This window comes from Polyergus mexicanus, unplaced genomic scaffold (assembly GCF_030449975.1).
Source record: "Polyergus mexicanus isolate NDT 795.1 unplaced genomic scaffold, iyPolMexi1.0 SCAF_19, whole genome shotgun sequence".
Taxonomy (NCBI): Eukaryota; Metazoa; Arthropoda; class Insecta; order Hymenoptera; family Formicidae; genus Polyergus; species Polyergus mexicanus.
In genome coordinates, this window is record NW_027223339.1 from 4,906,299 (window position 1) to 4,923,099 (window position 16,801).

Genomic DNA, 16,801 nt, shown 5'->3' on the forward strand with positions numbered 1-16,801 from the left:
TTTTTACATAAACAAACACTTTAGAGTATCTGCAGTCTTGTAAAATGAAAATTATTTCAAGCAGAAATATCATCGAATATATATATATATATATATATATAAATACAATAGGAGATTTTATATGACTGAAAGTAATATCACAATGCGATATACAGTTGTGTTAAATATGGCAAATGAAGTGGGAGACAACGATTACATGATGCCGTAGGGCGTCGTAAAAATCACTAAATGACGGAGAATTAATGCTTTTCACTGCGTTGTCCAACTAGATTGTGCGCGATAACGTTGATTCAGAATTCAATGTACGACTTTAGGGCCTAGGATTTATACGCTACTTAGTTGAAAGAATTCTATGTTCCGCTGTCATCCGGAGAGATAAATTTCCTTCATCTAGTATGCAAACATTGTATGTAGAAAAATGTAATTTAACTTATAGTGGTAAACAGGCTTTCTTTATCCAAAGGTACTCGCGTTACAGTGTCTTGCAGCATAATACACGCCGTATTTTTGCGATACAAGCGCGTTTGTATCATATAATTACTTTGTTAATTATTAAAATAGTACTTAATAAGCACATATTTTTCAACGAACGCGTAATAAACTTTTTGACAATATTTAATATTTGTCTTATGCTTACAGATATTAATAAATTCATAAAATGTGGATAATTCAATTATTGTTTACTTCAGGTCAAAAATATATACCAGGTATATAAATATGAAACCGGAATTTTTGTATAGAAAATACACGTTTCGACTGTATCCAAACTCGCATAAGCTACGATATATAACGGACTATAAAAACGCTACTCTACACTAAACATAATTTACATTGCACACTTTATTATCTTTAAGATTATCCAAATAAAAAAAAAATATATATATACCCGGTATATAAATCTGAAACCGGAATTTGCCCATAGATTGCCCTAGCTGTCAATGTAGTTACCGTCAAACCGCGTCATTGGCGCCATTTTCTTGTTTTGACATCTGATAAAGATTTTCAACTCGCAACAATACAAGTTTCGTACAACAGCATAGTTTTCAATAGCGTTGAACGTGTCGAATTTTGTGCCTGGAAACTACGATTTGCGGACAGCATCGATTTTCTGTTACCATTTGAAGAAAACTGCTGCAGAATCGCATCGAATGCTTGTCGAAGCTTACGGTGAGCGTGCTCTTGGTAAATCACAGTGCTTTGAGCGGTTTAAAAAATTCAAAAGTGGCGATTTTGACGTGAGAAACGAAGAACGTGGAAGACCATTGAAAAAGTTTGAAGACAGCGAATTGCAAAATTGTTGGATGAGGATGACGCTCAAACGCAACAACAACTCGATTTGAATCAAGCTTTGCGTGAAAAACGACCAGAATATCAAAAAAGGCAACGCAAAGTGATTTTGCTTCACGATAATGTACCATCGCACACAGCAAAACCGGTCAAGGAAACGATTGAGGTGTTTAGTTGGGAAATACTTTCGCATGCGGTTTACTCACCAGACTTGGCTCCATCCGATTACTACTTATTTGCATCGATGGGACACGCATTTGCCGAGCAGCGCTTCACTTCTTACGAAAATGTACGAAAATGGCTCGATGACTGATTTGCCTCAAAAGAGCAACAGTTTTTTTTGGCGTGGCATCCACAAATTATCAAAGAGATGGGAAAAATGTATAGCTAGCAATGGGCAATACTTGGAATAAAATATTTTTTATCATTTTCATACAATAAACGTGTATTTTCTATACAAAAATTCCGGTTTCATATTTGTATAAGATCGCGCGAAATCTTGGGAAAACGCGTGATTTTAAGATAGATTCCACTTGCGCGTTAATATCGAAACAATGAAATAGATTAAATTCGACAACGCTCATTGATTGCCATTTGCATGATTCTCGCGATTAAATATATATTTTACCAGATAATTTGCAATATAAAAAACCTAATAATAAGATAAAGCTTATCAGTATTTAAATAAACTATTTGCATTTAAGCTTTGCAATAGTTCTTTTACACAGATCGTAACAGAGAAAGAATGAATTCTCAATCATATCTGATTATTACCGTGACGGGTGGAGGGAAAAATTTCTTTCCACCGACAGAAATTTCTTAATCGGTACTGTATCTGCAAACGACTGAACGCATTAATTAAAAAGCAATTAGAATCGCAACACGCGAGGATATCATTAGCAGAAAGATTGAGTCGACAAAACACGGATATAAAGATATAAACTTGTTTACGCGTAAGACGTAAAAAATATATATTTATTATTATTTTTTTTTTTATTTATATTTTGTAACAATTGGACACGCGCTACCACGAGTCAATCTTATTCGTTCCCCATAAAATCCTTCTCGATACGCAATCGGTATAAAAAGTCACCCACGCGCCTCTCATCCTCATCATCCGCCTACATTTCTCCGCTAGACCCGTCGATGCTTATGCTTGATCCGATGTGCCATCGATCAAGCAGTCGTAACGGAAGAGCTATATCTTTGACTAATTTCTCAAATGCAGCACTTTCGTTTGGATTGCGCAAAATCCAATTTCCTTTCGTATTCATCATTTGACATTTATAGCACATATATTTATAACAGGGATATCAAATTCAATTACGGATGAAAGACTTGTTCCCCGAATTCTTTCGATCCACTTGATGTATAGATGATGTTATTGAAGGATTTTTATCTTATACTCGTGCTACTCATATTGTGAAAACGTTAAGCAAAATATCGAAGATAAATTAAATGATGTACGAAACCTAAATGTTAAAAATTCCTAAAATGTTAGTATAAAGAAGGACAAATTGCGAAAACTCGCTATGATTGCTATGAATTATAGGCTGTTAAATAGATTGGTATGTTGCGATGGGGTTTTTCGTACAAATATTCAAAATAATTATATATATATTCAACGTAATCAATCATGCAAGCAGAGAATATGCGTATCACGTGTGTTCTATTAATAATACATTTTATTTTAGAAATATCCCGAACAAATTAGATGTATCCTTCGTTATCGAACGTCTCGTCGATATCCCATTCTCATTCTGGATAATGAAGCTAATGCGTCGCACGCGAGATTTTAGACAGTGCGCTTCGTCGACGCGTTTTCGCGCATCATCGCATATCAATCGACGGAGATTGCCATCACGAGTCTCTGTGATTCGGGCGTACAATGCTCAGCTCGAGAAAAAAATGTTGACAGCTCCATTTGTGAAGCATTCAGATCTCACCTCGATCACGCCGATGACGCCCATTATCGTCGCGTGCGTCATCGCGCGTCGAAAACCCTTGATTGACCTTCGACAGGATGCATTTATACTATACGATACGATACGGTAGGTGTTCAGCCTGGTCACGATTGCGAAACGAATGCGAGGCCACCTGTTACCTGGCCGATCTCACCCCCAGGGCTGTCGCGCGAGCGCGCAAAGTGCCCGCCAGGCAGATTGCGAGAAACGTCAGATGAAAATGATTAATAAGAATCAGCTCATCTGTTATACCGCGTGCGCAATCTCTCTTTGGAACGTTGCCTCAATTGAATCGCGATCGTAAAGCCGCGTGCTTGCACAACCGCCACGTGTTCGCCGATTATTCCGAATGGATCGATCATAGATTAAACATTGCGGTTTGTTAGTAAGATTAGCGGCAACGAAGTCTTGAGCAAAATAAAATTTTGTTAGTACGCAAGATAAATATTTAATATGAAAACATGTAGTATAAAAGATTGACCAAGTATTTCGGAGGATATATGTATATAGAGGAGTTATCTCTACTTCTTACCATCAATAATATAAGCTGCTAAGCTTCATAGCCATCAAGTTCTAATATCGAAAATTCGAAGATTGCAAGAAGGATATCTAGCCAAGTTTGATTAAAAATCTTAAACAAATAAAAAAAAAAAAATAATAATAATAATAATAAGACAAATAGATGGCTAAAAATATTCGAGACGCTTCGAGAAAGTTTTAAAAGGAATTTTAGCGGGAAAGAAACGCGCGTGGATCCAGCGACGCAATCTTCATCGTACATAAATAAATCTCATCGAGCATATTGAGCAGTCATATTTCATGGCGGGCAAAAAATATGAATGTCCCTCGGAAATCTGACGTCTCAATCCGTCTCTGGGATCTCGTCGATATTCCGAGCGGTCAATTAAGGCATGCCTCCCAGATGTCCCTGTCCTTACACATACGTCGACGTCGACGACGGCGACGACGACGACGACGACGACGACGACGACGACGACGACGACGATAAGTTGTACCGGGGAAACGGTATTACGTCCCGCTATATCTCGCTTTTGCCTTGATGGACGATGCTCTCTCATGCTCATACTCCGATAATCTCTCTTCTTGCTCCACGGTGCGCCGTCTCGTTACTTACTCTTTACTTACTCGTTGGAAACACGCTGGAAGATATAATCTGCCAAGGTGGAGAAACCTGATAGAAGCGATGGTAGAGAAAGCGAGATTCTTTAAACCCACCCAAGAAGAAATGTCATAATAATTAATATCGTTAGCCGAGGAAATAAATATCGATGCCGGAATATGGTATCGAAGGGCCTATGAGGAGACAAGAATTCTCCGAGATTCGAAGATTAGGTTGGTACGCAAGTATGAGTGAAGTAGAACGCCGTCAGAGAGAGAGAGAGAGAGAGAGAGCAGCAGTTTCGTCGCCAGAGGATATAATGAATAAAATTTCTTGCCGCTCGTCGATTATTCTCGAAGTCGGGGTTATAAATAAAGGGCTTGGGGCGATAAACCACACGAGCTAGAGTCTTGTCACTCTCTTGGCGTATGCTCATCTACAGATTCGATTACGATGCCAAGCAAAAATTCTTTCGTTCTCTTTAGGAATAATGTATTAAGCGATGATTTCAAGAGCTAGAAGCATTGAATCTCATTGATGATTACAGCTTTCGATTACAGCTATTCTTTGTCAAATTTGTTTATAATAAAATGCGATAAGTAAGATTCTCTTAAAATTAAAGACAAACCCTTATTAGTAAATAATTATTTTAATATTATTTATTTGATTTTAATAGCGCCTCGAGAATTATATTAAAATTAAAAGCACAGAGAGACTTGTGAAATTGTTCGTTAAATTCGTTATTTCTTCTTCTGTTCATAAATTGAACAAAATGGTGTTAATATTAAATATGCGTAATATGGTAATTTCGAAAATGATGACAAGTCACACTGAATAATTATCGAGATTGAGCAGAAATCGACAAGTTATATTATATAATGAATGTCTCAGAAGAAAAGAGATGTCCGTCTTGTGCAAAAGTCGCGGCACACGATCAAAGTCGAAGCAGGTCGAAAGATAAATCCCGAAATTGCTTTATAAGAAGACGTTTTTTTTTTTTTTTTTTCCCCAAAAGGATTCGAAAAGGTCTTTAATAGGCGTCCGATCTCTGTCGTTCATTCTCTTGCGTAAATAATATCTTCGCGTCTTTACGCGAAGGGATTATCGGGGCTGCACTCGCCTCTTAATAGATGCTTTATTCCGAAACGCGATATATCTTAAAAGCCGAGAACGATAAAGACGGCCGATTAATTTACTGCGGCCCCATAATCCTTCCAAGGTAAATCCTCCTGTCTCTCTCTCTCTCTCTCTCTTTCTCTTTCTCTCTTTGATTGTCGTTCATCTCTTTTCGCTTTTCTCTATTTTTTTCTTTGAACGACAAAATAAAAACTGTAGAGTACAACATGACGGAGGTTACTTCTACCTAATAGGTAGAAAGAGATCGAGTCAGGGCTTATCATTTTAATGGAAACTTTTATGGGGGCCACTTTAAGCGGCATATCTTCGTGTCCGCAACGAATTCTGGGTGGTTGTTCGCATGTTGGATAAGCTGCACTTTTCAACTGCATAATACGCGGTCTCCACGCTCCGGTTATTGTGTTGATGGAAAGACATTCTGGCATATCTTTCCGCTGATCATACCAATCCGTCGTGAAACGCTGTTCAAACGAGTTCCTAAAAGCCATACGTCGTGCAATTTTCGACGAATCTGATTCAATTTTTGTTGCCTCACGATTTATCTAAATATTTAAATAAAAATTGTTGATATATTATCATATGTTATACGTTATACGAAAGCGTTTGGATAGGTCTGCACTGAGTACATATATATATATATATATTTTGATAAAATCAAAAGGGTAAAACTATATAAAAGGTAACACACCTTCGATTTAATCGCCACTTAAATATGTTAGTAGGGGAGAGGTTTTTCCGAGTAATTCCCTACAAGAAATAAATGGGAGATGGCATTGGTTTAGAAGATATAAGAAATTGAAATTTCACAGTTTTAATGCTTTTTTTCAGGTATTATAAAATAATATTAGAAAATGTGAAGTTTTGTATTTTCGTTATAGCTTTTAACGAACTGCGAGAAATAGGTGAAACACATTATTGACAAAGTATCCATGAGTGCATACCTATTCCGTAAATGTAAACAAACACTTTTTCCATGTCTGCTCTACACAAATACAACGTAAACAAACTTCATTTTTCCTTATTTTATAATAAAAAAAAGTATTAAAACTATGAAACTTTAATTTGTTATAGAGGGTGTTCCCAATTTAAATAGCAAAACTTCAAGAGCGCGTAGGAGACGGAAAAATTAAGACAAGAAGTCCAAATATCACTAAAACAATGTCTAGCTACGATTAATGAGATCAGTGCTAAATGTAATGCTTGCGTTGCTGCAAGAGGACAACATTTTGAACAATATCTGCATTAAATGAATGATAACATAAATAAAATGTAAATAAATAAGTAAAAAGAACGAAAACTTGTTTTGTTTCTTTTTTTTTGTGATTTTCTCGAAAATGGAGCAAAAACGAGCAAATCTCTAAAGGACTTTCTATCTTAGCTTCTCGGTCCCTGAAGTTTTGCCATTTAAATTGGGGACACCCTGTATATGCCGTCCCCTATAAATTTCTTGCGGGAAATTACTCTGAAGAACCTCCCCTACAATATATTTAAGTGGCAATAAAATCGAAAGTGTGTTACTTGTTGTGCAATTTTACCATAAAAAGAATCGATACTCTCTTTAACAGAGTTGATAATAAATCTTTCGAAGAGTCTATATTTATCGGCCAGCAACACATCATCGAGATGGATGATGATCAAGTTCCAGACGTCTATACATTTTCGTAGAATATTGTTGAATATATAATAAATCAGACTCAAAAATATGAACTCGTATCATTCTACTCTTTAACATTTTGTCCGACAAAGGAAATCCTGTGTCTGGAATAAGCACCTGCCTATGTTTGAGATTAATACAGCAGCTATTGTATTTACTGCGATCATATAAACCGAGCTTGAATATAGAAAAATTTATGAAAGAAATTATGTTATTATTTTAAATTGTATCGTTTATAATTTATATAAATCTCAATTAGAAAAAGTTTAAAAGATTCGTTTAAAAAATTTAAAAGATTATGTTTTGAAAGATTGTATCTCATATCATCATGATATTAACTTGATTGTTCTTTTAGCTCGTTCTTACATATTGACAAGACGTTAAAAATCTTGTTTTCAATATTGATAAGGTATTGAAAAAATCATTATGTTTATATGCGTAGAAAACTTGTTATAAAATGAAGGTATGATTTTATTAATGTGCAAATAATACGTATTTAAATTATCTCGCTTGAGTCAATCCCTGTTCAAGAAATCACATCTAAAATTTAATTCTATCTTTAATCTATTATGCCACTTGATAAAATTTATCGACAAAATCATTGGTCATCTATAGCTTCTACAAAAGAGCTTGCGGTCCATTCGAACCGCAATGTTATGGCGGTTGAACGCGTTAATAATCATAACGATCATTGTCTCTCGTGTCATCAACGTCAATATAAATATTTTACATATGGGTCAAGCTCTTGTGGACCACGTGCCAGAGCGTACCCCATATTCTCTCGATTATAGAAATACCTAAAATGCACCTATGTGACGCTAGATACCCTCGACTAGAGACGGAAGGTAAGAGGTGAGATTTTAAGCGGCATGCGCTCTTTCTCCCCTCTCTATCATCTCTCCTTCCCTTTCAGATAGGAGACGAACGGTACTTTCCAAAGGTACTTCGAGTAAAAGGGACTCTTCGGCTAAGCGACGCCCACGCCGAGCCAGCGCACCGCTTCGCTTTCTACTTTTTCAGACGGCCTCGATGATCTACGATCGAGATTGTAAGAGAAGAACGGACACAACTTTACTCATAACAGTTAAAAAGCCAGCACGCCGCAACGCGATACGCGCTCACATGCACCGATAAATTACGTTATCCCTTCAACAAACCATTCACCGATGCTCGCAAGATCTATTTTTTAACTACTGACATCTTCACATTTCAGCGAAGATTGTCTGCGACTTGTAAACATTTACATTATCAATAATGTAAAAATATATATACATATATCTTTTTTTAATTCTATTTTTATTAAATGTTCATATACTTATCAAACATATGGCATTTAAAATAATAATTAAAACAATTGTAAAAATGGACCAAAATATTTTCCGATAATAAAATATCGATAGTTATTATAGAATAATTGAACCTAGCGATACTGTAATATTAATATATTTTGTTTTGTTTTGTCTCTGTTATATATATATATATATATATATATATATATATATATAACGGATATTAATTTTATGATCGGAAGATAATACTGCGATGCCACATTTGCTCCAATTCTATTTTGCATGAAAGCGAAAAATTACGATAAAAATGTCTATATTAAATATTAGAAATAAATTGCAAATCAATTGCAATTCTATAACTTCGAAACTTCCAAATGAAAGTTTCGCAGTGAAACTCACTTTTCCCTTTGACGAACTCGGAATTGAGATCCGCTGACACATCGTAGCTACCGGCGATGATGAGTAAAAGGAATGTTACGCCGAGGAGGATGCAGTTCGACAGCGCTCGTGGCCCGTGTCGGTGGTTGAACATGATGAGCTTTCATGCCCTTCACGAACCCGTAGGTCTTGCTAAGGTCACCTGAGTAATTCCTCCTTTTGCTTCGCAGGTCTGTCGATTATCAGGAACGAGGAGAAGATCGAAGGAACTTCGAGGAATCGTTTCCGCCGCTGCCATCGCTCTCCCTTCTTCACCGTGCATGTCGCATGTCCGGCATTAAAGTTGTCACGACTGTCTGGAACAAAAAGAGTTGCAATCAGTGGAGGAAAGCACCGCAATGCTTATATAATGCATGTAGTGATAAACGCGACTGTCTACTAATCTTCTAGTATATCTCTCTTTCTTGGGGTTTTTTTCTTTTTTTTTTACAGATACCAAAAAAGGAAAAATTACATTATCTTCTGTAATCTTTAATATGCGCATTCTTTCTCTTGCTATACATTAATTGCGTCTTGGGATTTGCTAAAAAATTGCTAACAAAAAAAAAAAACGGTAAGGAAGAATAAAAAGAAGGGAAGAAAAAGAAAGACGAGGAGATGAAGGAATGAAGAAAGAGCAAAAATGGAAAAAGAGAGGAAGACAATACAACTAACAGCAGGTGTCCTCTCTTGTTCGTTCCATCCTTCTCTCGCATTTTCATTCTCTCCTTCCAGTCGCGATCCGGGGAGACCATCCCGGCACTCTCTCGGTTTCCTCTTTGTTCTTTCGCACTCCCTGCTAGGTGATGAACACGCAGTTGCCTTATTCGGACGCGACATGAGACGATCAACTTAAACAAATGACGTGGACCGAATCACGTGCGGCGGCACCACTAATTACGGTTGTCTCGTTAAGGTCGCTTTTTCAGATCGTCCCTATTAATTACGATCGATACTCAACAACGAGCCATTGACACCCGATCGTGATCGTCCTATGCGCTTCACTTCGCCCTTCCCGTCGCGATTCTCCTCGGTCGTCGCGGTAACACGCTGTCTGTCGACAAGAAAGACGTGGGAGATGTTTTGACGGGGAGACCTCGGGGTGCAGCTCGAGTAACAGTGATTGTATAACGCATTGCGTGCGCAAGTTTGCACATTTCCGCAAATCGATGGCAATTCGCGGGATAATGGTAGAAATCGAGTTGACATATCCGATTTGCATTATATCAATAAATTGTATTTAAAAATTTTTCTACCATATTTTTCTAATATTTTTTATCCGATAACAAATTTAATATATCCAATGAACTATTTTATAAAGTTAGTGGATTCGACAGGTTCACAAGATATCTCTTTGGTTTATGTAGAATAATAAAATATTCCTGATATATTACATCTGTGCAAATGAACGATAAGTGTTTGCATAGCGCTGGCGACTTCGTCAGAAATGCGAAGACATGACGCGAATTACGAGACTCGCGAACCGGTTCCAGACATACCGTTCGAATGGCGGAATTAACCCGAGCTCAAAAGACTCGGGGCGCCGTCGACACTTGGCTTAATTGCACGGACGGGACTTGTGCAAATTTTTATCGTGCGTCCACGGGACTTTAATCCTCTCTTTATAGCTGTCTCTAATCGTTGTGATGTAAAAAACGCCATGGCATGAAATACGTCTTAAATCACGTGTCGTCTCGTATTTCGTTCTGTGCTTTTATGTAAGAGTTTGAACAAAGTTTCGAAAAAAAACATGTAAGCGTAAATTTAGTACACGCACTCAACATCCTTTAAAACAAAAATTTAACATAAATCTACCGGAAGGTACATTCTAAGGTTTCTGTAACCATTGTCGAAATAGCGATTGCTCAATGTACGGCATTACAAAGGAGATAAATTATTTACTTGCTTATTACATAATGTAAGAAAGAAAGTCGGCGAGAAGAAGAATAATGAACGGATATTTTCTTGGTACCGGATAAAATTTAACAAAGAGTATGGCAACACGAATCTCCATATAGCTTGCATAATAAAATCAATTAATATTTTCGCATTGCAGGGAAAAAGAAGTATTTCTTCTTCTTGACTCGCGACGATTCAGTACTGAAATTTCACCGTGATTAAGGAAGCCACGAAATGTAATAATTTACACTCGCGATAAGGAACAAAGCGGCATCAGCTCCGGTTACAGGCGACCGTCCCCGTACGGTTGTAACGTTATAACGTTATAAATAATCTTTCCACGCAATTCTCAGATTCTCAGATCGCGGTGTGTTTTACGCATCACCTCTGTCAAAATCCGATGAAAGACCTGGTCCGTTTCTAATTACGACAATTTTGTTTCCGATTGAATGGAACATATTGCTTGTGGTCCACGATTTAAAAAAAAAAAAAAACAACGTATTCTATGTATTATTAACTATTATTTATCATACTAGCACATAGCGCGGCCATCCATATATTTCAGTTGTTTTATTATTTTAGTTATTAATTGTTATTATTATTTATATGTATATATATGTATATAAATTATATAAATTATTTTACAAGAAATATTTTTTTATTTAATTAATAATTTTTATTTAATTAAATGTATAAAAAAATACTTCTCAACAATCACTAAGCGAAATGCTTTTTTTACACCAAATAAATCAAAGATCAGTGTGTACGGCGTTCTTTCTGGGGATCCGTTAAACTTAAATAGATTTTTAACTTGTCATTTTATTGATACAATTGCTATTCTAAGAGTTTACAGCTTGGCGTCTCCTGTATTGCACAACAAGATTTCAACGTTTATTTATTAAATATTTTTAGAAAATTAGGGAATATTATTTTCATTATTCTTAGATTTTATTAAAAGATTCAGATTTATAAGCTCATATGAATAAACGAGAAATTTTTATCATCGTTAAAAATCATAAAAGATCCTGATTCCTAAATAAATAATATTATTATTATTGGATGATTGCATAAGTTCGTGCCCATACTGCATGGCGGAGTTCTATTGTTTTCGTGTGGTAATTGTTGCTTACACCGAATAGATGACGTTGTCTTATGTCAATTTAGCGTCAGACATTGTTCAGATAAGTCCATTTGTGCATAAGAGAAATCATTAAAAATGGAGAACGAAAGGTGCATTTGCGGCATGTAACGCTATACGAATTTCGGAGAGGCGTGAGTGTTGGGATTGCACAAAAAAATATTCAAAGCGTTTATTTGGACCGCGCTCCTGCTCTCCGAACAGTCAAAAAGTGGTTTGGCAGATTTCGAAATGGTGATTTCAACATGGAGGATCAACCCCGCTCTGGACAGCCTTCTGGCATCGATGATGACATTGTGCATGCCTTAGTGGAATGAAACCCAAGGATTACAACTGAGGATATTGCTGAGAGGCTGAACATCGATAATTCAACCGCTTTTCGTCATTTAAAAAAGCTTGGATACATTTCCAAGCTTGATACGCGGGTGCCGCATCTCCTGACTGAAAGGAATAAGCTGCGGGAAAACTGCAGGAGTCGCAATGGGAAATTCTGCAGCACCCGCCATATTCTGCAGATATTGCGCCTTCAGATTTTTATCCGTTCCGGTCTTTGCAGAATAGTTTAAATGGCAAGAATCTCAATTCCGAAGAAGCTGTCGAAAACCACCTTAGAAATTTTTTTCAAGAAAAACCAAGTTCTTTCTTCAAAAATGGAATCGACAAGCTTATAGATCATTGGAAAACCATTGTAGAAAAGAATGGAGACTATATAATTGATTAATAAAAGTGTTATCTCTAAAATATAATCTATTGAAGTTTATATTTAAATCGGGCACGAACTTATGCAATCACCCAATATTTTATAATAATTTTACATTCAGATTTCAAATATATTGTATAGACGCAACAATAGCGCGGTATTGTCAACGAGTAAAGGCGAAAAAGTACTGTTGAAGAAAATTCACGACGGAGGAAGAAAGTCTATCGGTCAACAAGAAATCCGGAATGTCTTCTTGCAGACCGAGAGAGAATCCTTCCGAGGAGGAACGGATGCGGAGCATCGTGGATGGCAAGGACTCCGAGAGACAATAAGAATAAGAGACTCCGCCATGCGACGGCATCGATCGTATATATCGTCGCGAGGACCCACGTTCTCCGTCCTTCGTCTTTCCGGCCCCCGTACTCCCTCTGTCTTCTCACATGGTCGGACTCGGGGTACAAAAGCGGCGTCCTTTGAGGGAGGGTCCGAAACAAAAAGAGTGCCGGCGAACACGGCGTGCAACCGTGTTAACTGCGCTGCTTATGCATTCATATCCTTGTTTCGCGACAACCTGCTGATTGTTTCCACAAAACGCGACAACCCCCTTGTAGACCGTCCGGGGCCGGTTTTTCGGCAGTTGCGAGGGAGACGCGGCCGTAGGTGCCGCGCAAAAAGGATCAATTTGTATGCGGGTGAACGCTCCCCCTTTTCTGTCGCCGTTCTTAACAACGCTGACTATGTAACGTCTGCGCGACAATGGTGACGGCGAGATATAAGAGCTCTCGAGAAAATGCGCCTGTGCACCGGAAGACAGGCAATTGAAGAGCCTAAGGCAACAATGTTCTAAACCGTACGAAAGAGGGAGAAGGAGAGCCGAGTGAGGTTCCGAGATTGCGTTTGTTTTTAAATCCTGAGACGATGCTTCTATTCAAAAGCGTTTACATTTTTACAGAGGTAGGGTAAAAGGATTGTGAACCAAGTGCCTAGTGCCTAGAAATATTCAAGGCACACATTACGGGCTTATTTATTATTCTGTGAAATAATGTTTAAAAATAATTAAATAAATGCAATATCTACTGACATGTCTACTAATTAAAGCATTATATATATATATAGTGGTAACACAAATCTATCGATGATTTTAAATAACATTTGGTATATGTGTACAAGAAAGATATAAACTTCTACAATAACATTATGAAGAAGATAGACTAGTGTGAAAAATAAAGAGATATATATTTTTTAGAAAATTTATGTAAAATACAGATTTTTTTATTTTATCAATAGAGTATATAGTAAATAATTTGATAAAGAGATTGACGTAGAAGTAATCGTTAATGAAGGAATTATAATTGTCAAAAAAGGGCTTTCCGAAAGAAACGAATATTTATATCATTTTTAATTCGTTGACAGTTTGATCATGATTAACATTTGTTTATCCGTATATGATATCTCCCGCCATAAAGTATACTCAATTTATCATCGTCAATAATATAAGCAAAAGCAAAGCTTATTTACTCAAGCAGTGAGGAAAGGCCAGACTCGCGAAACATCGAAATGAGATACAAGCTTGTTATCTTGTTTCGCAAGATATGAATCCCACGAGTACATACGTGACTCTTCCTACTCTCATCTTCCCTCACTCTCGACGAAAAGTCAGAATTTTCTCAAGGTGTGCACATGAGTGGCGATGCATCGTTATCGGGGAGATATAAAACTTCGATTAAAAGGCGATAAAAGAGCTAGATTCTTTTCAACGTCCACGATGTAAAGAACTGCAAAGGATATATGTAAACATATAAGATAAAACGTATGGGATATCATCGGAATGTCTCACTTGAATAGAAAATCAGATGAACAAAAATCTCTGAATCAAAATATTAAATGATAGATGTAAATAATTAAGAAATTTTAATAAGAACAAAAACGGATTACAAATAAAACCGTAAATATTAGGTATTTTTGTATTTAAAAAAAAAATGTTTTTTTATTATTTATTGTAATTATTCTTCATAATATATTCCCCAAAAAATTTATTTTTTTATTCATTGTTACTATACATTATAATTTATATAAAATAGTTTCGAAAATTTAAATTTTTATAGTTTTCTTCATACTAAGATTTAACTATTTTTTTTCTCACAGTTCTGAATAAAATAAACATTTGTTCTGTTAGATATTTTTGACAATTTGATTGATCAAAAATTGTTTCGATTAAATGTTAATCTACTTTGGATATAACAGAGTTGAATAAAATATTAAAGAATAAATAGTTTATCGATCAATCTTGTCGTAACGTTAATTGACCAAAATTCTCGAAAGAAAGAAATGAACAAATCGAAACACATAGTTAACCGATGACAAGGAGCCGGAATAACGGTAACATCGAACGTGAGCGCGTTTCCCATGCTCGAAATTTACGTTCATTAAGTTAAGATATCGCCATAGATTATTGCCATAGAATACTTAGAATTATTTTCTCTTTCTTTTTTTGTCTTCGCTTTTTTAAAAAAATATTTTTTATTTATAAAATTTATTATCTTTAGAAATTAATCTGATTCAATTCCAATCTTTGAAAAATATTATAATCAAAACAAAATAAATCTCTTCTCTTTCACTTTTCAGTTCTCTTTTGCATGTCTTTTTACATTTATTATGGAGACATAAATTTAATATAGAACTCTATATCTGTTGGTCGACAAAAACGGTCCATGTTGAACCAACTAAACAAACCGTCCATCTCAATACTAGCTCACTTTCCCAATAGATCTTATATGGCTCGATATTTTATTTTGTACAACTCTGAATAAAGTTATGCGTTACAAAGCCAGCATTGTTTCTCAAACGAGTACGATAGATAAAATTACTGTTTGAGATTGGTTTGAAGGAGAAAAAGATGCTCGCAATATCTGATTTAGAATGGAAGATGAACCCATGCAAAGGCAAATTATACAAGCTAACATTTTGGTTGCGTGCTTTTGGTTGCAATTTATAATATTAAAGGCAAGAATGTGCGATATGAAAAAAATGTGAAAAGGAAAGGAGTACAACAGGGGAAAATAGTAGCAATTGTATTTCGTGAAATACTCGTGACTTTTCATGACCCGCGCGAATCATGTTTGCGATTCGCTAATAATGTTCGTGACTTGGTGATTGGATTTAGAGAAGAGATATATCGTGGCCACGATGATGATATGAGCCAGAAAGCGCGCCACGAAATCCAGGATCGCCGCTCACGATCGTCTCGCTCGCGAGGATTCCAACCGGAATTTCGAGTTACGAATAGCTTCTGCCGGATCGGCCTCTGCACGCTTCGTACATCTTCGCGACATGACTAGGTTTGCGTGAAACGTTGCCTCTTCTTCGGACACGTATATCTCCTAAAGAGAATCTTGAACGAGTCCGCGTGAAACGAGAAGGAAGCATATACAATATAGACATATCTGTATCATATATGTCGCAGTTGAATTTCAATAAAAATTCTCTGCTTTATTATAGTGTACTATTTAATTATTTTAATTTAATAAAATTTAATAATTTTATCAGATATAAATATGAAAAATTGTTAATCTAAAATGACACGTACCATATACATAATATTTAAATTATAAATAATAAATAACACTTCTTTGCATTTTTCTTACACGAATTCTTATCTTCCGGCTTCTTTCGTGAAAATTGATCTCTCCCACGATTTTTCAACGTACTCAATAATCTACTCTACGCTTCTTCGTTGGCGTATTATCAGCATGACAAATCGCGTGTAGGTATTATTTTCCAAACCGTTCCGACCAAGAACAAATTGCCGGTGGCGATATGCGGGAAGATCATCGACGCCGCGATGGACGTTCTCGTGGTTCCGTCGAGGGAGGAGATCGATCGCGCGGTCGCCTTTACCCTGTAGGTAAGATTACACGAGACCGGGTGCTTCGACCGATCCTCGGCGGATCGCAAATTGACGGTTCCGTCGAGGAATCGAGCGAGGAAAGCGGCAGGCAAGAGCCCGTCGAGAGAATCGCGCCACGTAGAAGAGCCGATGAATAAAGCGACTGGTAGTCGAAGAGAATAAATCGAAATCGAAGCGGCATAGAAGGGAAGATCGCGAAGATAAACGCGTCCACTGTGGCATTGTGCCGTTACAAGGTTCTCGTGTTAAAGTCGCGCCGGATTCTTATCCTCGGGATCTATCCTCGACG

General features: G+C 36.6%; 1 protein-coding gene across 5 annotated transcripts in view; it reads right to left on the reverse strand.

The window, feature by feature from the left end:
- Positions 1-16,801, reverse strand: part of Egfr (epidermal growth factor receptor) — a 155,394-nt gene that overhangs the window by 16,365 nt on the left and 122,228 nt on the right. For 2 of the 5 annotated variants that reach the window (XM_070311140.1, XM_070311139.1), the window contains one exon: positions 8,851-9,185. The exons of 1 other annotated variant lie outside the window; for it this stretch is intronic. In XM_070311140.1, coding sequence (XP_070167241.1) covers positions 8,851-8,983 — 133 coding nt within the window. In that variant the 5' untranslated portion in view covers positions 8,984-9,185. The remainder of the gene's footprint in view (positions 1-8,850; positions 9,186-16,801) is intronic. 2 more of the 5 variants (XM_070311141.1, XM_070311142.1) reach the window with 1 other exon arrangement.